This window comes from Ochotona curzoniae, unplaced genomic scaffold (assembly GCF_017591425.1).
Source record: "Ochotona curzoniae isolate NIBS_2020 unplaced genomic scaffold, NIBS_Ocur_1.0 scaffold_4701, whole genome shotgun sequence".
Taxonomy (NCBI): Eukaryota; Metazoa; Chordata; class Mammalia; order Lagomorpha; family Ochotonidae; genus Ochotona; species Ochotona curzoniae.
In genome coordinates, this window is record NW_024467122.1 from 16,275,052 (window position 1) to 16,297,575 (window position 22,524).

Below are 22,524 nucleotides of genomic sequence, written 5' to 3' on the forward strand. Positions count from 1 at the left end.
GGTGGGCAGTGGTAACACCCTTCGTCAAGGTAAGGAAAGAGGTTTGTGGAAAGGCAGACTTCTGTTTCCAGCACCACCAGGAAACGGGATTATGGCTTCATCCCCAGAAGGTGCTATGAATTCCAAGGGGCAGAGAGAATTCTGGGCCATCATTAGCCCATTACATTAGCCAATACAACCCCTGGATCAGGTGACTTACGTAGGAATCCACTTTGGTTCTTTCCTTCCGTGGTTGTAATGCCCTCCTCCCGCCCCTAATCAGAGTTCCTCCTCCCTGCCCCCAGAGAAGCTTGATACACGGAATGAATTCCAAAGGCAGTAGGGGCAGGGGCCAGCCTTCAGAAAGCTAGAGCTGGACTTGAATTTTCAATACAATTTTTTTTCTATTTGACTTATTTTATTGGAAAGGTAGATTTACAAAGAGAAGTGAAGGTATTCCCTCCGCTGGTTCACAAGCTAAGTAGCTGCAAAGGCCAGAGCTGAGCTGATCCGAACGCCGGAGCTTCTTCCAGGTCTCCCACGCGGGTGCAGGGTCCCAAGGCTTTGGGCCATCCTCGACTGCTTTCCCAGGCCACGGGCAGGGAGCTGGTTGGGAAGCGGAGCAACCGGGATGTGATCCAGCGCCTGGATCCCAGCGGTTGCAAGACGAGGGTTTAGCCAGTAAGCTATCGCCCCCAAGTATTTTTAGACTATTATTAAATATATTTCTTAACCCTGATGGTGGTAGGCATGTACCATAACTGCATCCACTGAACATGAGAAAAGGGACCCAAAGAAGTTAAGAATCTGTCCCAAGTCCCCAGACTCCCAGACCCGGGCTGATGGTTGCAATTTTAGCCAAAAACATCTCAGGGAATCGAACTGATCCCTTTCACGTGGTCTCATTCTGAGATCTTTAGGGCGTCGCCTCACCGTTTGTTGTTGCTGCTGTTGGAGCCCGAGGCGCCAACGCACAGCCTAGGGCTGACAGAGCCCCAGCGTGCCCGGGTGGGAGCACACTCCCTGCCAGAGCGCCTGCGCCGAGCACCACGCCGCCAGGTTCCCCGCACGCCCCGCCCCGGCCCCGCCCCCGTCCCGCCCCCACGCCCAGGATGCACCCGGTTGAAAACAAAATCCCACGTGACTGGCTCCGCTCTCAGACCATCATGGCGTCTCCCAGTGGGAAGGGAGCCCGGGGGCCGGAGGCTCCGACCTGCGGGCCCCGGTCGCTCGCCGGGGACCTGGTGGACTCCGTGGACGACGCGGAGGGGCTGTACGTGGCGGTCGAGCGGTGTCCGCTGTGCAACACCACCCGCCGACGGCTGACCTGCGCCAAATGCATCCAAAGCGGCGATTTCGTCTACTTCGACGGCCGCGACCGGGAAAGGTACGGCGGCCGCCACGGTCCTATTGTTTCTCGGTGTCTCCTCCTGCCGAGCTACCAAAGGCTGGAGCCTGGGCTCCCGAAGCCCGGCGAGAGGGAGGGTAATAATGGCTTTGCCTGAGCGCCTCGCTGCCCGGGGAGGGATTAGGATCGGGGCCAGAGCAGTTACCTGAGAGTAGCTGGTCCCACGCCGCTCTGAGGTGCCAGAGGGAGGAAAAATAGATGGCGACTCTGGAGAAGTCGTCTGTGACTGTCGTGGAGTTGGGTCCCCGTTTGTTGTATTCAACTCAGAAGCTTGTTTTTAGCCTGTCTCTTCGCAAACACGCAAGTAATGATTTTCTGGAGGGGAGACCCGAGAGGAACGCGTTAACTGATGAGGGGGTTTAGGCCTGAGCGTTTGTGTTACAGGTGGCCCTTGTTATTGGGTACGCTAGGACTAACTAGCTACTTGCTTTTTTTCATCTCTGTCTCCAAGGATTCCTTGGGATGCTGAGAATTTAAGGATGTATTTTGGCTTTGTAGTTCACCCTGGGAGTTGGAAGTCTTTAGTTGGTAAAGTTGCCTTTAGGAATGTGATTTGGCTTCGTTTGAAATCCGAACAGGTAAATCTTTGATCTAGAAATGTGAAAAGCCGTTGTAACTGCAGGATCTCCAATTCCAAACTTCTGTTTCAGTCGTTTGGTGCCAGTGATAGTGAGGTAGCTCACTGCAAGAGTGCTGAAGTTCAAGTGTTCGTTCATCTCCAACAATCCAGCAAGTCCTTCCTCCCAGCTTGCTCCTGGGGAAATCGAATAGTAAGAGTGCCTCCTTCCCTCCGGACATGCTGATAAGTGTAGGAGCCAGAACTGAATTCGAGACAGCCTGAACCCGAATGTGCACGCACTGAAAAGCTAGAGTGGATCACGCCTCCCTGTGGGAGCGTTTTAAGTTTCTAGTGTTCCTGTTATCATGGAGTTCTTTCCCTTGAGGAAGTTTGTGTGACAGAATCTGTCTAAATGGCTTAAACGTGTGATGGATGTGACCATTAAGCCAGTTATTACAAAAGTACCAGGTGTATCCAAATGAGGGCTCTCAAGCTTTACGTGTTTATATTTCTGCTAGCTCCATTGCTATGTCCGTGTGCTAAAGATGGCGCTTGTGTCTCCTTCCAAGCTGTGTATCCCTAGTCTCCAGGAAACAGCTGCCTGGGTTTGTCATCGGTAGTCTCAGTATGGCCTACTCTGCCAGTTTTCCATGATTTCTTCCTCACAAATTCATCCCAGCCCAGGAAATGGCAGTCTCACACTTCCTCTGACATAGGCCACGATCCTTTCCAGGCCTCGCTCTGACTCCCCTACCATGGCTGATCTCACAGACCTAGAATCCTGCCGACTCTGCTCTGCATCCCAGCTCTGCTCAGTCTGGCCAAGCCAAAACTCTGTCCTCTGGCAGATTGTGGAGCGTCCTTTGGTGGGATCCAGAAGAGGGTAATCGCCTCTTGTGTCTGCTTCCACGCAGCTCTTTTTCCATGTTACAGTAAGCAGTGTTGTATTATGGGGTGCAGCCAGTGATAGCCAGCACCCATTGACAGTGGGCAAATGAAATTTGGCTGTGTCCCCTACCCTCTGTCCTGAACGTGGGGCCTAACAGCAATGGAATGTTAATCTCATCCTCAACCACTCCCCCTAAGTCCAGGATATTGGATGCAGATAAGTCTAATTAGTCTAGGTGTTTTTAGCTACAAGCCCGGTTCCTGCCAATCCCAAGAGCACTAATCAACTCCTTAACCCACAACACTTAGGTGAGTCACAGGTGGGCAAAAGCAAATACCTTATCAATTTAGAGGGGAGGGGACCAACTAAGAGGGGAGGGGGCGATATTGCATTGTTGTGTAACCACTCCCCTCACTCCCCTTTAAAAGGCCAGGGAAGCAGGGGGGCTCTCTCTGGTCAGGTGCTTCCATTACTCTGGCAGCTGAACTCTTGGCTGAACCAGGACAGGTAATCCCCTGAGCATGGTCCCTGTGTCCTGCTTCGATTGGACAATGGATATAGTAATGTTGTTTCTGGTTTGTGTACTATCAGGAGTTCCAGGAGAGGTGAGGCCTGGCAGTAGTGGAATGTGGGCAGAGAAGGCAGGGAAAGGTGAATGTCTGCAGCTTTGTAAATGTGTCCAGGTTATTCGTTGCATGTCTCTTGGGATAACTTATATTGTTGGGGAAGCTGGGCCATAGGTCTTCAGTTTAATGGGTGGACTTAGGGATAATGACCATTTGTTCCCCTTTCAATTATGCTTGGTTGGATTATGATTGGTTTGGATTGCCATATGGACTTGTGATTTGCTATTTCTAGTATGTTCTGTTATCACCAAGATTGGTTAATAAAGACTCCTTAATAAACCTTAGACATGTGTGGTGTGATCTTGCTCGCACCCCGCAACAGTTGATCTCAACTTCCGTTTCCTGTTTTGCTAAAAAAAATAATGACTAAAAGCCAGTGTTCTCTGTCCTCATCTCACCATTTTCTACCTTATGACGTACTGTGCCATCCTCGGCCTCCTCAGCCCTCATACAACGAGCGCTGACCCACGGTACCCGCTGTCCTGTTTAACCTACTTCATTGCCTTCCGTAGCACTTGCCACTATTTCATGGCTTACTGCTATTTTGTCTACTCCCCATGTGGTAGAAACTAAAGATTTAGTGAATTTTTACTAAAATTTTATTTACAAACAAAGATATTGATTTGATTTGCTTTCAGTTAGTTCACTCCCCATATGCTCCCAAGGCTGGCCAAGGCCGGACCCAGGAGCCAGGAGCCAGGGACTCAGGTCTGCCACATGGATGCAGGCTAGCAGGAAGCTGGAATGGGAAGTAGAAAAGCCAGGCCTTGAACCCGTGCACACCAACATGGGTTGGGGTTGCAGGTGGCCTCAATCACGTTTGAACTGATAGGCCAAACACCCTTCCATCCTTTATTAAAATTTTTTAATGAGTCTACCCCTCCCTTCTGAACTTAGTTTATTTCTGAGCCATTTCATTATTAACCATTATGATCTGCCTGCTGGAAAAGCCAGCTTCTGAGTTATCCTAGACTTTTTCTTGTATTCCCCGCATCCAAACCATCAGCCACTTCAGTCACTCTGCTGCCATAGGTGTCCTGAGTCTGCCGCTCCCAGTGCGGGCCGCCACCCTGCTTTCTCTCCTGACTTGTACTCAACTCCTTCCCACGTGATAGTGAGACTGAAGTGTAAATCAGCATGTCCCTGTTTTCCTGCAGCCTTTCAGTGACTTTCCACTCTTTGTTATTGTTGTTGTTGTTAAGATTTATTTTACTTTTATTGAAAGGTCAGATATACAGAGAGAAAGATCTGTCTGATGATTCGCCCCCCAAGTGGCCGCAACGGCCGGAGCTGAGCCGATTTAAAGCCAGGAGCTTCTTCTGGGTGCAGGGTCCCAAAGCTTTGGGCTATCCTTGACTGCTTTCCAAGGCCACAGGCAAGGAGCTAGAAAGGAAGTGGAGCAGCCAGGACACAACCGGCACCTGTATGAGATCCCAGCATGTGCAAAGCGAGGACTTTAGCTACTAGGCTACTGCGCCAGGCCCTCCACTTCTTTTAAAACTTAGTCTCTTGACTTCAGTGTGAAGCCCCATGGGTTTTGGCCACTGCTTAGGTCTCTAATATTGGGGTAGGGTTAAAGAAATGTGGGCTTTTGAGTTGTACCCACATACCTTATCTCACTCTAATTTTAGAAAAAAAATCCTTAATCTCTCTCCTACACGTGTTTATTTCATTTTGAAAATGTTGAGGTATTTTGTGGGTTTCTGAAAGTGATTAATGAAGAGCATACATTTAAAGTGCTTAGCATGGTATCCAGCATATATTAAGCACCCAGGAAATAAAGCCATGCCATGCTTGTTCTGATTGACTGCTCCGCAGTCACGGCCCTTCTCTCGGATCCCCCACGGGGGAAAGAGGACACGTGATCTCTTACTGCTTCCGCTGCATGGAAGACTTGTTTGGTGCCTTGCCCTTCATCCGTCAGCTGAAGCATGTCTTTCTCATTGATGCCTCCCCTGTTCTCCCTCACTGTTGGCTTCCCTCGCCATCTCTGCCCTATTTGTGGTGCCAGCATCGCTTCCTGCATGGTATTAAGCGTGGTGTGTGGTGTCACAGGTTTGTGGAAAGTGGCTGCCAATGGAATGTAGTACACAAAGGCCTAAGTTCTGGTTTTGTTCCCCATGTCACCAGCCTTCAGGATCTGGGAAACATTTTCTGTGTTTGCTTTCAGACTCTGCTTTTAACTTTCCTTCCTTCCTTCCTTCCTTCCTTCCTTCCTTCCTTCCCTTCCCTTCCCTTCCCTTCCCTCCCTCCCTCTCTCCCTCCCTCCCTCCCTCTCTCCCTCCTTCCCTTCCTTGTTGCAGAGAGAGGCAGGCAAGTAGAGAGGGATCTTGCACGTGCTGGTTCATTTCCCAGATGGCCACAGCGGTAGGAGCAAGACTGATCCAGAACCAGGAGCTGCTGCTTTTGGGTCTCATGCAGCTTCAGGGCCCTAAGAACTTGGGTCATCTTCCATTGTTTTCTCAGGCCATTTAAGTAGGGATCTGGATTGGAAGTGGAACAGCCAGGACTTGAAACCATGCCCATATGATGCCAGTGCCGTGGGCAGCAGCCTTACCCTCTGTGCTACAGTTCCAGCCCCTTTGTTTTTTGATAAGTCCCTCATTAGTTGTCGGAGACTACTGTAAATGAAATAGTACCTCATAGCATAGTTGAAAAGCCCTTGTTTTAACCTAATTGAGTAAATTAGCAAAATTAGCTGTGCCTATGTACACGTTAAATGTGAGTGGATCTTGAGTGTGATAACGCGTATCACGGTTCTTAGAAATGTACATGGAGTTGTTCAGATTGCCTTAACAGAGAAGTGGAGATTGTTGGCTTTTAATGGCTTAGCACTTCAGGGAGAATTGACTGTTAGAGAAGTAAATCAGACCTACCTCACAGTTACACAAGATCGCATGTCTTTGTTCTCACGAACAATATGCATTCATTTGTGAACTCATGGCTTTTGCTGTTCAAGGGGAAGACTTTATAATTCTAGGGTCCTCAGCTTGTTTTATCTCCCCAGACTCCCCAAATTCCCCAAACTGCCACTGTCAACCTTTGGCCCATGCAACACATAACCTCTTGGCATCCAGTGGCTCTCCAGTGTGGGTTAACAAGAACATGCTATTCAGTGGTCTTGCCTTTGGAGGTCCTTGCATGTGGCTGCGCTGTCCATTTCTGGACAGAAGCTTACCGACCTTGCTGTTTGATAATGACCTTCAGGAACCATCTGAGCTCCCATCCGTTGCAGCTTGTCACTTGTGTTCCCGCCACAGATGCAGATTTGCTAAGGAAATATAACTGTGGTTTTCAGTTGGTTATTGCTGGCTATTTTCTGCCATTATACGTTGTGGATTTCATGAAAGTGGTTCGTGATTTCTGTCTCGGGTGGTCCCCACTGCAGCCCCCTGAGTTCATGAACCCATTTTAAAGCTTATTTTAAAAGTTGTTATAGCTGACTTACACCTGGGCCATGCTAATTCTTTCAGGTATTGAACTATATATACAAATGTGTATATGATGTATGTATAAATATATAGATACATATAGACTGTGTCTAACAGTGTCAGAAAAGGAAAGTCTCCTGCCCTTTGACAGCCTGAGATACATCATGGAAGATCAGGTGTGCTCTAATGAACTACATGCCCCTGTGCCCTCCCACCCCGGGAAGATTCCTCAAGTGCCTGGGTTCCCTCCCTTTCAGGTGGTTGCCATCTGCTGCCAGCTGGGTTCCAAGAGTCCCCAGGCCCAGGAGAGCTGTTCTGGGAAGGTTCCTGAAGTACCTGGAATACCTCCCCTGCAGGCAGCTGCCATCTGCTGTTGGCTGGGTTCTGAGAGTGCCCAGGCCCAGGAGAGCTGCACTAAGGATTTTCAGGGCCTCTCACCATCTGAATGTTTTCATAATCTAAAGCCTCCTACCCTGGACTTGCTACCTGCTGTTGATACAGGAGGGGCTAAGCTGGCGTGATGATGATGCCAAGGACGCTTGCTGCCAGCGCACTGCCCGCCCAAGCATGGCCGAGCTCGGGGGCCGAGTGAAGCACAGAAAGGACAGGAGTTGACTTGGAGATTGCCGGAGATCGGCAGGGATCAGATGTTCTCATGGCAGCTCTGGGGCCATTTTGCAGTGAGGTCTCTGACTTAGAGCATGAGCTAGGTGGAAGGCCCAGGCCTGGTCAAGCTCCTCCTGAAAGGCTGTTGCAGATGGGCTTGCGGTTGGTAGTCAGAAATGTGCTGCTTTGCAAATCAGAGTAGAGTGCTTGGGGCAGGCTTTGTGAGCGCTTCTGGAAACGGCCTATCTCAAGTAAACATTGTGACGCCACCTCATGTAAGTCACTTGATGACCCTGTCCTTGGCAGATGGCAATGCTGGCGACTTTCTTCCTGTTAAAATGGGGAAAATAGATTTTAAAGATTTGTTTTAAATATAAAGACATGTTTTAAAGATAGAGTGGAGGAGTCACAGAGAGGAAGATCTTCTGTCCGATGAGTCCCTCCTCCAGCAGCTGCAACAGCTGGAGCTGACAGATCCAAAGCCAGGAGCCTGGAGCCTCTTCCTGGTCTCCCACGCGGGTGCAGAGTCCCAAGACTTTGGGCCATGCTCGACTGCTTTCCCAGGCCACAAGCAGGGAGCTGAATGGAAAGTGGAGCTGCTGGGATGAGAATCGGCGCCCACATGGGATCTCGGCATGTGCAAGGCGAGGACTTTATCCACTAGGCTATGGCACCGAGCCTGGGGAAATATGCATTATTTAAAGATTATTTAAAGATTTATTTTGGAGCTGGCCAAATAAATATTGTGGCCAGTTTTCTATTTGTATTATGACCTAGTAGGCTAAGCTGCTGGTTAATATCCCTTCTAAGTTCTGTTCCCAGTGCCAACTGCTCTTTTTGAACCCATTCCCTGCTGATGCCCTGGGAAAGCAGAAGATGGTGCTTTGGCCATCTCCCAGCGCCAGCCATTTGGACAGTGAACCAGTGGATAGAAGACACTTCTGGTCTCTCCCTGTAGCTCTGCCTTTCTGTTTGTATGGGATGCTGGTGTGCACAAGGTGGCTTGGCATGCTGGAGCTCGATGCTGATGGCCCTAGCTTAGCAAAACATTTTGATTTAGGATAATTTTCTTCTAACAAGATGCAGTTGAAGTGTTTCATATTTTTAAAGTGACAAAAAATACAAATTCCCTATTTCTTTTTAAGGAAGCTAAATATGGTATTTGAAACATCAGTATGTTTCACGCGAATGCTGTGGGAACGTAAAGGGAAAATCTGGCACACCATGGAAGCAGCTGTCACAGCAGGAGCCACCGCAGCGCTTTATCTCCGGGCTCATCCTCTGCTGCTGGGGGATGACGTAACCCATGCTGCGTGGCCAGTGCGTTTTCTTTGCACTTCCGTTACTGAACATGTCTCACATCAGTGTTGTCAGCATTGCTTTTTTTCTTCACAGTTAAGCTACCCAGTTTTTTAAGATCTTTTTTTAAAGGCATTTTTATTTGAGAGGCAGATTCACAGAGAAAATGGAAACAAAGAGATCCACCGCCCTCTGGTTCACTCACAAAGTGGTCACAACAGCCGGAGCTGAGCCAATCCGAAGCCAGGAGCCAGGAGCTTCCTCCGGGTCTTCCATGCAGGTTCCAAGGCTTTCGGCTGTCCTTGTTTGCTTTCCCAGGCCACAGGCAGGGAGCTGGGTGGCAAGTGGAGCCGCCAGTGCTAGAACTGGCACACTCCAAATCAAATGGAGGATTAGGCTATTAAGCTTGTACACCAGCCCCCAAAGGTCACCTTTTAAAATCATTTGCTTGAACGGCACAGAGACAGCAAGAGCTGCCATCTGCTGGTTTCCTCCCCAAAAGCCTGCAACAGCCAGAGCTGGGCCAGGTCAAAGCCACGAATTAGGAACGTGGAGTCGGTTTTCCGCGGCAGTGGCTGGGGTGCAACTGATCGAGCCATCATGCTGTCTCGGGGTGCACATCAGTAGGAGCTGGGATTGTGGGTGCAGGCTGTACTTGAACCAGGCACTTCGATGTGGGTTGCAGGTGCTAAGCCAAACTCCTGCCTCAGGTTCACTGCCTCTTAAATTTAAACTTAGGATCGTTTGAAGTTACTCTGGCCAAGAAAAAAAAAATTACTTTCAGTTTTCTTTTTATGTTATAAACAAAAACATAGTTTCCTGTTTTCTCTCAAGGATGTCTTAGGGTAAGGTAACTCAGCTGCTGTGTTTATGTGTGCAGAGCATGTGGTGCTAGGTCTGCCTTCATAGTGCTTAAGTCTCTTGTCAAGATCTGGTCTGCAGTTGAGCTCCCTATGGGTTAGGTGTAGACATCTCACAGTCGTGATGCATCGGGAGGCGAGGGGATGTGGTGTGCTGGGTGTCTCCCCGAATGCTTCCACGTGCATCATGTTGAACCAGGTAGCGACTTGCCCATTTCACAAGCGAAGGAACTACACAGTGCCTTGTCTGTACTGTCAGTCTGCTTTCCACATTGGCTTCGTTTAATATGAATAGTGACTTTCCAGTGACCACTAGCGGGGAGAACGTGTTTTCCCTTTGCTTTAGGATATATTGCTGATATGTGTCAAACATGGAGGTTACAGAAGAAAATTATTTCTTTTAAAGATTTATTTATTATTGGAAAGTCAGATATATAGAGAGGAGGAGATACAGACAGAAAAATCATCCATCTGTTGATTATTCCTCAAGTGACCGCAATGGCCAGAGCTGAGCCGATTCAAAGCCAGGAGGAGCCAGGAGTCTCCCACTTGGGTGCAGGGTCCCAAGGCTTTGGGCCCGTCCTCTTTCCCAGGCCACAAGCAGGGAGCTGGATGGGAAGTGGAGCAGCTGGGACATGAGCCTGCACCCATGTGGGATCCCGGGTATGCAAGGCGAGAACTTCAGCTGCTAGGCCATTGTGCCTGACCTCAGAAAATATTTTAAACGGACTTCTTTGTTCAGATTATCTTTTTTTTCTTTATTTCTTTTTATTTTATTTTTATTCTTTTAATTTTTTTTCTTTATACCTTTTTCATTTATTTTTATTCTTTCGTTGTTGTTCAGATTATCTTTAGGTCGTACCTCTCTTAATAAGTAGCCTGCCACATGTGAGGTGTGCCGCAGCCGCATGTGACCAGGCACAGATCTGAATGAGTGTCAGCACTGCCGGCTCTTTGGCATCTGTGCGTGGCGCCCAGCACTCGCAGACCTAATGTTATAGACAGTAAGCATGCATCTTTCCCCAGGGCAAACCATGTGCCAGGCCACAAGACTGTCCCAATTTAATGGAAAGCTCTCAGCATTCTGTGATCACATCACACCGGAAGGGGATAAAAAAACAGAGTTACCTGGAAGTTAAACAATCCGGAAATCGACACTATACTTCTTTTTTTTTTTTTTTTTTAAAGATTTATTTTATTTTTATTGGAAAGGCAGATATACAGAGAGGAGAGACAGAGGAAGATCTTCCGTCCGATGATTCACTCCCCAAGTGAGCGCAACGGTCGATGCTATGCCGATCCGAAGCCAGGAACTTCCTCTGGGTCTCCTGCGCGGGTGCAGGGTCCCAAAGCTTTGGGCCGTCCTCAACCGCTTTCCCAGGCCACAGGCAGGGAGCTGGAAGGGAAGCGGGGCTGCCAGGATTAGAACCGGCGCCCATATGGGATCCCGGGTGTGCAAGGCGAGGACCTTAACCACTTGTGCCACCGTGCCGGGCCCAACACTATACTTCTAAATAACATTTGAATCAAAGAAGGATTTTATGGAAAAGTTGGAAATTTCAAATCAAGTGGTAATGGGAGCACAATATCTTAGGAGTCTTAAGCTGTGGCTGAGGCAGTATTTAGAATTGACAGCTGTATATGGTTATATTAAAAGTGGGGCCTGTGTTGTGGCTCAACAGGCTGATCCACCCTGTTGCATTAGCATCCCACATGGGCACCAGTTCAAGTCACAGGTGCTCCTCTTCCAATGCTGGGAAAGCAGCAGAGGGAGGCCTGCACCCGCATGGGAGGCCTGCACCCGCATGGGAGGCCTGTGGGGGAAGCCGCTGGCTTCCAATGAACGCAGCTGCGGACATAGCCGCCATTTGAGGAGTGAAACAGAAGATGGAAGATCTTTCTCTTTTCTCAGTAAATCTGTCTTTCTAACAAAAGTAAATCTTTTTTTAAAAAAATGAGAAAGCTGTTAGAATTGATGATCTAGGTTGTAGTATAAAAACAACAACGAAAAAGGTGAGAGGGCAAGTGAAACAAAAGTCCAAAAAATAAGAGCAGGGATGGAAGAAAGTCTGACAGACATGGAGAAATTTATCTCCAATATGATACTCCCTTTTTGGTTTCTTGTGTTAATTGTTAGTCTGTAAAGAGTTAACAGTACAATTAGGGGGAAAATTTGCTTTTAAAAAGTCTGAGTTGGGGACCTGGAAAGTAGAGAAGGATGGCTAAAACCCTTGGAACCCCCTGCCTGCGTAGGAGACCCAGAAGAAGCTCCTAGCTCCTGGCTTCGGTTCAGCTCAGCTCCAGATGTTACAGCCACTTGGGGAGTGAACCAGTGGATGGAAGATCTGCTTCTTCTCTCTGTAAATCTATCTTTCCAATAAAAATAAACGAATCCAGGGCCTGGCGTGATAGCATAGCAGTTAAGGTCTTTGCCTTGAATGCATCGGGATCCCATGTGGGCCCCGGTTCTAATCCCTGCGGCCCCACTTCCCATCCAGCTCCCTGCCTGTGGCCTGGGACAGCAGTTGAGGACGGCCCAAAGCCTTAGGACCCTGCACCCGTGTGGGAGACCCAGAGGAGGCTCCTGGCTTCGGATTGGCTCAGCTTTGGCTGTTGCAGCCCCTTGGGGAATGAACCATTGGATGGAAGATCTTCCTCTCTGTCTCTCCTGTATGTATATCCACCTTTCCAATAAAAATAAATAAATCTTTAAAAAAAGTAAATGAATCTTAAAAGTAAATGATGAGTTGGACCCAGTATTGTAGCCCAGCCAGCCAAGCTACCGCCTGCATCCCATGTTGGCTGCTTCTCTTCCAGTCCAGCTCCCTGCTAATGCACTTGAAAGGAAGCGTATGAAGGCCCAAGTTCTTGCATCCGTGCCACTGACATTGGAGGCCCAGGGTGGAGTCCAGGCTCCTTGCTTAAGCCTTATCCAGCCCTAGCTGTTGCAGCCATCGCAATAGTAAGCCAACAGGCGGAAGATGGAAGGGTCTCTCTTGCCAGCTCTCTCTCTTCCCTTCAGATAAATAAACCTTCTAAGAAAATTATAAGGAATCAGTTCATAGGAGAGGGTAGCTAGTTAAGTGAAATGATCAAAATTGTTTTTATAATGAAACCTCAGCTTCTTTGAATTTATATCTGCTCCGTCTGATGTACATGTTTTGAAAATTTAACTTGGTGGGGACGGAAAATCTGCAGAAAAGAATTTTGGACTTAGAAGCAGTGCGTGCCGCTCTTGGGGCAGCGTGCTGGCGGAGGAGCCTGCAGACAGAATCGGCTCTCAGAAACGTGCATGTTACTGTTGAACTGGGAAGAAAAGCAGACGTTTAAATAAAACATTGAATTTTCTTTTTAGATTTATTGACAAGAAGGAAAGATTAAACCGACTTAAGAGCAAGCAAGAAGAATTTCAAAAAGAGTGAGTATTTTGGTTTTGCTTTTGAATTTGTGGAGATGGTTTTGTTGTCCCTTCGTCTCAGGGCTGTACGTGACAGCAGATGGTAAACAGTTGCTGTGTGTGTGAGACGTTCTCCGAGTGGACCTGAGCTGCTGCCAAGCCCACGGCGGTTGATAAACATGAGTGACTTGAATCTTCGAAGCTCCCCTGCTTGAGTCTGTTAACTCAGCCATCTCTCTAACTCACTGTGCACATATTCTGAGGGTTCTGTCCAAGTGGTTTGGATAGTTCTGAAATGCTGCTGATTTCCAAGGATGATGTCACCCTCCCAGAGTCCGTCAGCTCCATTTACCGAGATTTTTTGCTGACATCATTTGTTTGGGGTAGTTGACCAGTTAGTTCTGTTCTTCTGCTACAGCACCAAGTGAGCTGCCATATTGTCCTTTTACAACAGGGCCTGTGTCCACTGCCCCGCCTTTATCAATAAGTAGGGCATGTTCTTGCAGGCAAGTCCTAGTACCTGGGCCAGGCATTCCCAAGCATCGCCAGATCCCCCACTCCTGGGGCTCACAAACTTCACACCCACCGAGTAGGCTGGCACTGGGACCGGGGCCAGGTAACCCAAGCCCCACTGGATCTCCTGTCCCTGGGCCTCACGAACCTGACACCCACCTCACAGGCAGGCCCCAGGACCCAGAACAGGCAGCCTGAGCCCTGTCGGATCCCTGCCCCGGGACTCACAAGCCCTACACCCACCTCCCCAGGCAAGCCCCAGAACCTGGGCTAGGTGACCCGAGCCCTACCAGATTCCCCAACTCCTGGGGCTCACAAACGGGCACCCACCTAAAAGGCAGGCCCTAGGATCTAGGCCAGGCGACCCAGGCCCCACCAGTTCCCCTGTCCCCGGGGCTCAGGAACCCAGCCCCAGCCACACAGGTGGACCTCAGCACTTGTGCCAAGCTACCTGAGCCCTGTCAGATCCCCCATCCCTGGGACTCAAGAACCCAGCCCCCCGCTGGCCTGATTCACCTCACCTTGCCTCAGCGTCCGCATCGTATTGCACAGCCTGGCCTATTCTGGTCTGCCCCCTGTTCCAGCTCGTGCTGGTGGGTGCTGCAGCTTAGCCCGGCCCAGCATGATTGCTGTCCCGGTTCTAATGTGAACTGGCTGCTGCTGTGGCCTGATATGGCTCTCCTGCCCCATGCCCTGGTTCTCAGATCTGCCACTGGGTGTTACGTGCTAGCCCCGACTTGTCTGTCGCCAGACCTGACCCACATGTATGCTGGTGGGTACTGTAACCTGGCATGATCTGGGCTGTTCCTTGCCTTGCTTCTTGCACCTACCTACAGGGACTGCGTCCAGTGAAGGAGTTTCCCAAGCTCCTCCATCGAGTCTCCGCCCAGCGGCAGTTCTTGCGCACATCAGAGGACTGTTGGCCCAGGTTGGCTTGTCCACTTCCTGCCCTGGCAAGAACAGTGGCCTTGCTCAACCTGTTACATCCATTCTGGTTCTTTTTGGTTATTGCAGCCCAGGGCCACCTGGTCCGCGCCCAGACACAGCATTTATGTAGTTCAGTGGAAGTTAAGGCCTAGCCTGGCCCGTTCTACACCCAGCCTGGCTCTCACAAGTACCAGTGGGGGCTGGAGTCTAGCCCAGTCTGACCCTGCACAGTCCCAGTGCACGCCCACACCGGTGCAGGCCGTAGCCATGTACAGCCACCCCTGCTGCCCTGCTGTCCTATTCTCACCAGTGGGAACCCCAACCCAGCTGGGGCTTCCCCTTGGCTCCCCAGCAAGGCCTGACCCCATCCGCAGTTGTTGGGCGAACCAGCAGGGATTGCAGTTCCACAGGAGTGAGCCCACATTTCCCGCACAGATGCTGCTGTCAGACCCACTTTTTTCACCCTTCTCCCTCCAAACTAATTTGCTAGCAGCCCCCTACTTACACATACGTCGTGGATTTGTCTGTGGACGTCCCTCAGCTGCAATTCCTAACCTGGGCATAAAAACCACAGGTCCCCTCTCGCTGCCACCTGTGAGATCCCATCATTCCCCTGTAAATCAAGGCCTTTCAACTCGTGAGGGTGTGCCACCTGGCGGCCGAGGGGCTTTACCCAGCAACCTGGCGCGTAGGCCTTCAGGAGGAAGCCACGCGGCCCAGCTATAGGCACTCATGAAAGTCAAAAAAATTTAACTTCCAGGATGGGGTGGTCCTGGAAGCCCACTTACTGTCCTGCCAGACCCGCCGCCGCCGACCCAGGGAGCCAGCGTGCTCAGCTGTGCATAGCTGCCGGTTAGAAAAGCCTCCAAGGGCCCAGCACTGTAGCCTAGCAGCTAAAGTCCTCACCTTGCACGAACCAGGAGCCCATATTATAGGCACCAGTTCTAATCCCAACAGCTCTGTTTCCTGTCCAGCTCCCTGCTTGTGGCCTGGGACAGCAGTCGAGGATGGCCCAAAGCCTTGGGACACTGCATGCACGTGGGAGACCCAAAAGAGGCTCTGCGATCCTGGCTTCAGATTGGCTCAGCACTTGGGGAGTGAACCATCGGGTGGAAGATCTTCCTCTCTGTCTCTCCTCCTCTCTGTGTATCTGCCTTTCCAATAAAAATAAATAAATAAATAAATCTTTAAAAAGAGAAAAAACAAAAGCCTCCAAGCAGGGCTTCCTGAAGGCCCACCTTAAGAACCCCTCCCCCAAAGCAGCCACACAGCCTGGCTGTGAGAACTTGTTAAAGAGTTTAATTTTCAGGACTGGTGCAAAGGCGTAGCAGGCTAAGCCTCCACTCTGGCACTCACCCGCATGGGCGCTGCTCCACTTCTAATCCAGCTTCCTGCTAATGGACTGCGAAGGCAGTGGAGGATGCCCAGCCCTGGAAGAAGCTCTGGCTTCAGACCAACGCCAGTCACTTGGGGAGTGGACCTACAAATGGAGAGGCTCTCTCTGTCTTCCTCTCTCCCTTCCTCCCTCCCTCTCCCCATAACTCGTGCATTTCAAGTACAGTGTTTACAGATTGTTTTTAAACAATGTTAATTTTCTGTCTCCTTTTCCAGAGTGTCCAAAGCTATGGAAGGAAAATGGGCTGCAGATCAGTTGGTAAGTTAGCGGTGTCTGCAGGATGCGAAACATCATTGTGAATTCAGATTTGTTTTTTATCTGTTGAATTCCATTTGTAGTGTGGGCTTCTCGGAGATTTCATCGGGCTGCCAGAAACAGGGCTGATGCTTATGAACCCTTCCTGAAGGAGGATTAGGGAGTCTTGCTATTAATACAGAAGTAGTGTTTGGTCAGCAGTGCCTTTTCCCTCTGCACAATTGCTCAGGGGAAGGCTGAGTGGGGCTGGCTGTCCAGCTCGCAGCTGAGGGCCACGAAGCTGATGACAGGGAAGCTAATGTGCAAGCGATCTAGTCCAAATGGTTGTCAATCACCTCGATTTTAGTGAGATTAAAAATTATAGCACTCTGGGCCCGGCGCGGTGGTGCAGTGGTTAAGGTCCTCACCTTGCACGCCCAGGATCCCATATGGGTGCCGGTTCTATTCCGGCAGCCCCGCTTCCCTTCCAGCTCCCTGCCTGGGGCCCGGGAAAGCAGTTGAGGACAGCCCAAAGCTTTGGGACCCTGCACCCGCGTAGGAGACCTAGAGGAAGTTTCTGGCTTCGGACCAACATAGCATCGACCGTTGTGCTCACTTGGGGAGTGAATCATCGGACGGAAGATCTTCCTCTCTGTCTCTCCTCTCTGTATATCTGCCTTTCCAATAAAAAAATAAAATAAATCTTTTAAAAAAAAATTATAGCACTCGGTAATTGATAGAGAATGGTTCATCTATCTGTACTGATACAGGAAGATGGGCCAGGATGCCTGTTGGACAGAACAAAGTGGGAAATGAGCAAAGCGGTGGGGGGTGGGGCTGAAGTTTGCTCTTCCTAACATGCATTTTAAATGTAAAGATGCTCTAACATTTTTGAAAATATAAATGTCAAATTTTAAGAAATGACCCAAGGAATGAGGCTGAGTTCGAGACTCAGAGTTGTGCAGTACTGAGTTTTTCTTACAGCAAGCATCGGTCATGATTTTGTATTGCGTGTGAGTGTTTGGACAGAAGTGTTTGTGCTGTGGATCTCGTACATTGTCTTCTTTTGTTTTAAGGGTTATTTATTTTTTTATTGCAAAGTCAGATATACAGAGGAGGAGAGACAGAGAGAGAGAGAGGAAGATCTTCCATCGGATGATTCACTCCCCAAATGACTGCAACAAGCAAAGCTGAGCCAATCCAAAGCCAGAAGCCAGAAACTTCCTCTAGGTCTCCCACACGGGTGCAGGAACCCAAGGCTTTGGGCCGTCCTCAACTGCTTTCCCAGGCCACAAGCAGGGAGCTGGATGGGAAGTGGAGCTGCCGGGATTAGAACCGGCATCCACATGGGATCCTGGCGTGTTCAAGGCAAGGACTTTAGCTGCTAGGCCACCACACTGGGCTCTAAGGGAGATTTTCCTAAGTCTTTTGTAGTGCTAGATTTCTGGTTCCTGAGCCCAGGAGTCGCTGTGCAGCTGTTCCCAGTGTCTCTGGCAGTTTGGCCCACTGTAACATCCCTGTAATCAATCCAGCAGTGTAGACCAACGTGATACCGCAACAGTTTGAACATTGCTTCAAGGTTTTAACACCCACATCTAAGGAGGCATTAGTTTTAAATTTTAACTAAATAGATGCCGTTTTTACCAGTCCTTTGTTCATTTCATAGGTAGCAGTACCTAAATCCTGCCAATGTGAAGAGGCGATTTTGTTTCATGTAATCTTGATGCTTTTTACAAATTCCTTAGTACCTAAATTTTAAAAAGACTTGTGTTTTTTCTGCAGTTTGTTACATTGAATGAGGTGTGATATTCGTAGGCTCAACAGAAACCAGTCAGAGTAGTGCTGTACATCAGTGGAACTTTCTGAGCTAGTGCAGGTGTTCTGTGTCTACCCTGCCCAGTGTGGTGGCATGGGCTCACCACTTGATATGTGGGTAGTGTAACGAATGGAGTAATTTTATGTGATTCCTAATTGAGTCTTAAATTTTACGTATTTGGAAAGCAGATCAGAGAGCTCCTACCCACTGCTTCACTGCCCCAGGTACCTGCCGTGCACAGGCTAAGGCAGCGGGAGCCTGGAACTGGGAATTTGGTCCAGGTCTCCCACCAGGGTGACAGGGACCCGTCAGGGACCAGGTTGACAGAGCCATCACCTGCTGTCTCGCAGGGTCTGTATTAGCTGCAGCTGGAAGGGCAGCTTGCATTGAATTCAGGGCCTTTAGTGTTGGGTGTGGGTGTCACCCATTAGGTGAGGCTCAGTCACTAGCCTGAATGCCCAGTGCTCATCCCTCAACAGAATATCTTTTAAAGGTTTATTTTATTTTTTTAGGAAAGTCAGATTTTGATTAACTACCCAAGCAGCCGCAGTGGCTGCAGCTGAGCTGATCTGAAGGTAGGAGCCCGGAGCCTCCTCCGTGTCTCCCACACAGACACAGTGTCCCAAGGCTTTGGGCCATCCTCTATTGCTTTTCCAGGCCACAGGCAGGTAGCTGGATGAGAAATGGGGCCACTGGGATTAGAACTGGCACCCATATGGGATTCCTGTGCGTACTAGGTGAGGACTTTAGCTGCTAGACCACCACGCCAGACCCCTTCATTGTACTTTCTGATTTAGACCTAGGAATAAATAGTGGTCTTGCAGTCATCAGCATTGGTGATCAGTATCTGTGATATCTGTTGCATACTTTTACAGAGATGGAAAATAATGTCATGCAAGATGCGGATTGAACAGCTGAAACAAACCATATGTAAAGGAAACGAGGAAATGAAGAAAAGTAAGTGGATTGTCCCCTTCCCTTCAGCGGTGTGCGAGGCTCTTGTGGCATTTCATGGGCTGAATCAGCGAGTCCTGCTCAGGCCGTAAAAAGACAACGAGGTGGTTTGGACTGCCCCCATCAAGGCACCTGCCAGCAAAACTGAAAGCTCTGACAGTGCATAGAGCAGGACGGTTTTTAAGTTGATCATTTTGTGTGACCCACAAATGATGTTATAAATATGCAAGTGGCAGAGTCTGAGCTTTCAGATTTTGCCCAAAGTGGGTAATATTGTCCTACAGAAGGAGACACATGGAGATGGGTGTTACATTCACCGACCACCAGGGAAAGAATAACTCAGCTGAATATACAGAAAGGATCTAGATGGCCTTCGTTTCAGGGAGCCACGGTCACGGGCTTCCCTTCCCCGTGCAGCAGGCAGATGTGAAATTGAAGTCTGCAGAGGACTTTTGTTCTTCATGGTTAATTGGGGTGGTTGTCAGAATTTAAAGACATTGGAAATCCTGTGACCCTAGAACCTGTGTTAAAATGAGAATGAGTCACCTTGTCCGTCCGGACTTCCTCTCCCGTCTCCTCATTACTTTCAGAAGCAAGTGCTTTATGGAGGTCTGCGTGGTTTAGAAGCGTCCTTTGAACAGCTTTGTTCTCATAAAGTGCTCACGGGGTGTTCCCGGGATGAGTAGGCCCGGAAGAGGGCAGCACAGGGAGGTGGGGTCGAGGCTCAGCAGTATTTCAGGAACTCGTTACCTAACAGTGGCTCACCACCTTCGCCCATCCTCCCGTGCCGATCGGCTCAGGGTTTACCAGCAGGCATGAGCCGCCGAAGTCACCAGGTCCACAGTTCTCAGATGGTCTGAGAAAAGCATGGTTGAAGCTTTTGTTTTGTTCTTTTGAGAAGTTTCCTAACCCCTAAAAGCAAAACCTTATACCGCAGCATGTAGAGGCATAGATTCAGTGCAGTGCCACTGCAACAGCGGTTTCCCTCCCCAGCAAACATCCAAGTAACCTGGCGATGGCACTGGGGTGAAGGGCTTCCATGAGGGCACCGGGGGATGCTGGCCGTTGGGCTGCTTGTGGTTAGGTGAGAACCACTGCGTGCTGACTGGTCTGTTAAGTCAAAAGTCAAGCAAGTGATTTGAACCATGCTGGAACGAGGTAAAGGTTTGGGAGCTGACTAGTCCTGAGGCTTTGGGGATGGAAATAAGGGTCTAGTGTAAAGAATGGTCAGGACAGTTAGTGGAGTTGGCTGTCAAGGCAGTGGACAGGTCACCAATAATCATGAAAATAAAGAAACTAAAAAATTTCTTGCAGAAATTCTGAATGTGGTTTTGAACGTGAGTATATATGTGACTCCTGTCTGTCACTGCTGTTACTGAAGTTTGAGCACAGCCCAGCTGCCTGTGCAGGTCTCAGGGTCCGGACCCCTTGGTGGCTTCCCGGAGAGGCCCTCCCTCAGTGTGAGGGGAGGAGGGCACCGCCAGGCCCGCTCGGGCTGGGCGCCTGTGCTGTGGAGGACTCGCAGATGGCAGCCCCTCCCTGCTGCTCCCTGCTTCCGCTGTGACTTTCAGAGCTCCTAGGCCACTGCTGCGGCTCATCCTTTGCTGTGAGATTGTCCCCAGATCCCCTGCTAATCCAGGCCACGCTGAAGAGGCTAAGTAGTAAGTCATCGGGTCGTAAATGAGATCTCTTTTCTCCTAACCCGAGTGCTCTTGGTGCGCCCTGCTGGAAATGTCAGGTGCATCCTAGGCTGAAGTTCAGCCTCAGCAGGTGTGAACTCTTCTGAACTGCGACGGTTGTGTCATGGCAGTAGTGGCTGCCTGTGCCCTCCACGAGGCCTGCTTGAGCCACACTCTCCATGTTTCCTGAGTGGGTTTTATGCAGATTTTGCTTTCGGTTCAAAGCTCTTGACACCTGAGATGTGACGCGGCATTCTGTGGTGCCCAGGGACTGTTTGCTGAAGTAACTGTTGGCTGTGACTTGTCTTAGATTCTGAAGGCCTTCTGAAAACCAAGGAAAAGAATCAGAAGCTTTACAGTCGCGCCCAGCGGCACCAGGAGAAGAAGGAGAAGATCCAGAGGCACAACCGCAAGCTCGGCGACCTGGTGGAGAAGAAGGCCGCCGACCTCCGCAGCCACCACGAGCGCCTGGCCCGTCTGCGGCGGGAGCACATCCTGGAGCTCACGTCCGTCATCTTCCCTATGGAGGAAGTCAAGACCGCGGTGAGGTATGCTGAGCGAGCATCACAACTCCAGGGGTAGATCGAGTGGCAAACAGTATCCTTCAAGGATGCCAGCACCTCTTTTACTGGACCTCAAGGTGGGGTCATTAGAGTTCCTGGAAATGAAACTAGCGTGTTCTCTGCTTGAGCAAACGAGAACGCGGCGAGAGCTGGGGAGGCAGCCAGGCGAGGGGTGGGCCTTGGCCTGTGTCCTGTCACCAGGCTGCCAGGTGTCCTGCTGACTCACACTCCAGGTGAGGAGCCACCTGATGGCTGGTGTCGGCCACAGTCCCAGCCAGGCTGTTTGTTACTTGTGTAATGTGTGACGCACACACTTGAGCCCAAGTCATATGTCCTTGTCGATTGAAAAGGGATTGGGAAATGACTAATTCACAGAGACATCGGTGTGAGCCAACAAAAGCACCTGCGTCACTTTGGAGGCAGCCGTGTGTGGGGGCTGCGCGCTGACTCAGCCTCGTCCTGGCAGCTCGTTACCTGTGCCGGCTACTTCTGAGCATGCATTTTGTGACGTCAGAGCTAGCAGATGGCCTGTGCAGAGCATCAGGAGGCGGCGGGTTGGACAAGAGTGTCCCCCACCTGGCTCTTCGTAGTTCCAGGGACTTGGCCAGTCCATCTCAGAATTCTTCTGGAGATGCGCATCGCCGCAGCCACTTTTCCTTTGTTCCCGGGCTAACTACCATGCTCGCCTGAATGTGTGTGTGTGTGTGTGTGTGTTGGAAGATTTAGCTCTCTTGTCTATTCCTCCCTATAACTCTTCCTTTCAAATAAATAATTATTTATATTTTATATCGAAAAAAGATACATACTCAAGTCTTGTAAAAATTCATGGAAATCTATATTATCAAAAAAGTGCATGAACTACAGTGTTTTGCAGCAAAGTAAACTTTTAATTCTGTTTTTATTTTTGTCACGCACGTATCTGAACCCACAGTCATGTGCTTTATGATGGTACAGTCAGCTGCGTGCCAAGTACATACTGACAGTCCCCTGAGGTCACCTTGTCTGGTGACGTCATAGTGGTGTTGGTGGTATGCTAAGGCGGCCTGCCGCTAAGCGATGTGTGTGTGTGTGGTGTGTGTGCGGTGTGTGTGCGGTGTGGTGTGTGTGCAGTGTGGTGTGCGGTGTGTGTGTGTGGTGTCTGCGGGGTGTGTGTGTGGTGTGTGTATGCAGTGTGGTGTGCGGTGTGTGTGTGTGTGTGTGTGGTGTGGTATGTGTGTGTGTGGTGTGGTGTGTGTATGTGGTGTGTGTGTGTGGTGGGGGAGTGGGCGTGCATGCATGCAGAAATGATTTGCCTCTGGGTGCTGTTCTGGAACTATCTTATTAGTGTACATTATGGATAGTGCAGGCAATATTTTTAGGTTGTTAGTTTCAAAGTTTTTGTTCTAATG

At 49.8% G+C, this 22,524-nt stretch overlaps 1 protein-coding gene across 1 annotated transcript in view; it reads left to right on the forward strand.

Moving 5' to 3' along the window:
- Window positions 1-1,130: 1,130 nt before the first annotated feature.
- Window positions 1,131-22,524, forward strand: part of ATG14 (autophagy related 14) — a 30,751-nt gene continuing 9,357 nt past the window's right edge. The window contains exons 1-5 of the mRNA XM_040969003.1: window positions 1,131-1,366; window positions 13,013-13,075; window positions 16,106-16,148; window positions 18,816-18,897; window positions 20,884-21,121. Of these exons, the coding sequence (XP_040824937.1) occupies window positions 1,146-1,366; window positions 13,013-13,075; window positions 16,106-16,148; window positions 18,816-18,897; window positions 20,884-21,121 (647 nt within the window). The 5' untranslated portion in view covers window positions 1,131-1,145. The remainder of the gene's footprint in view (window positions 1,367-13,012; window positions 13,076-16,105; window positions 16,149-18,815; window positions 18,898-20,883; window positions 21,122-22,524) is intronic.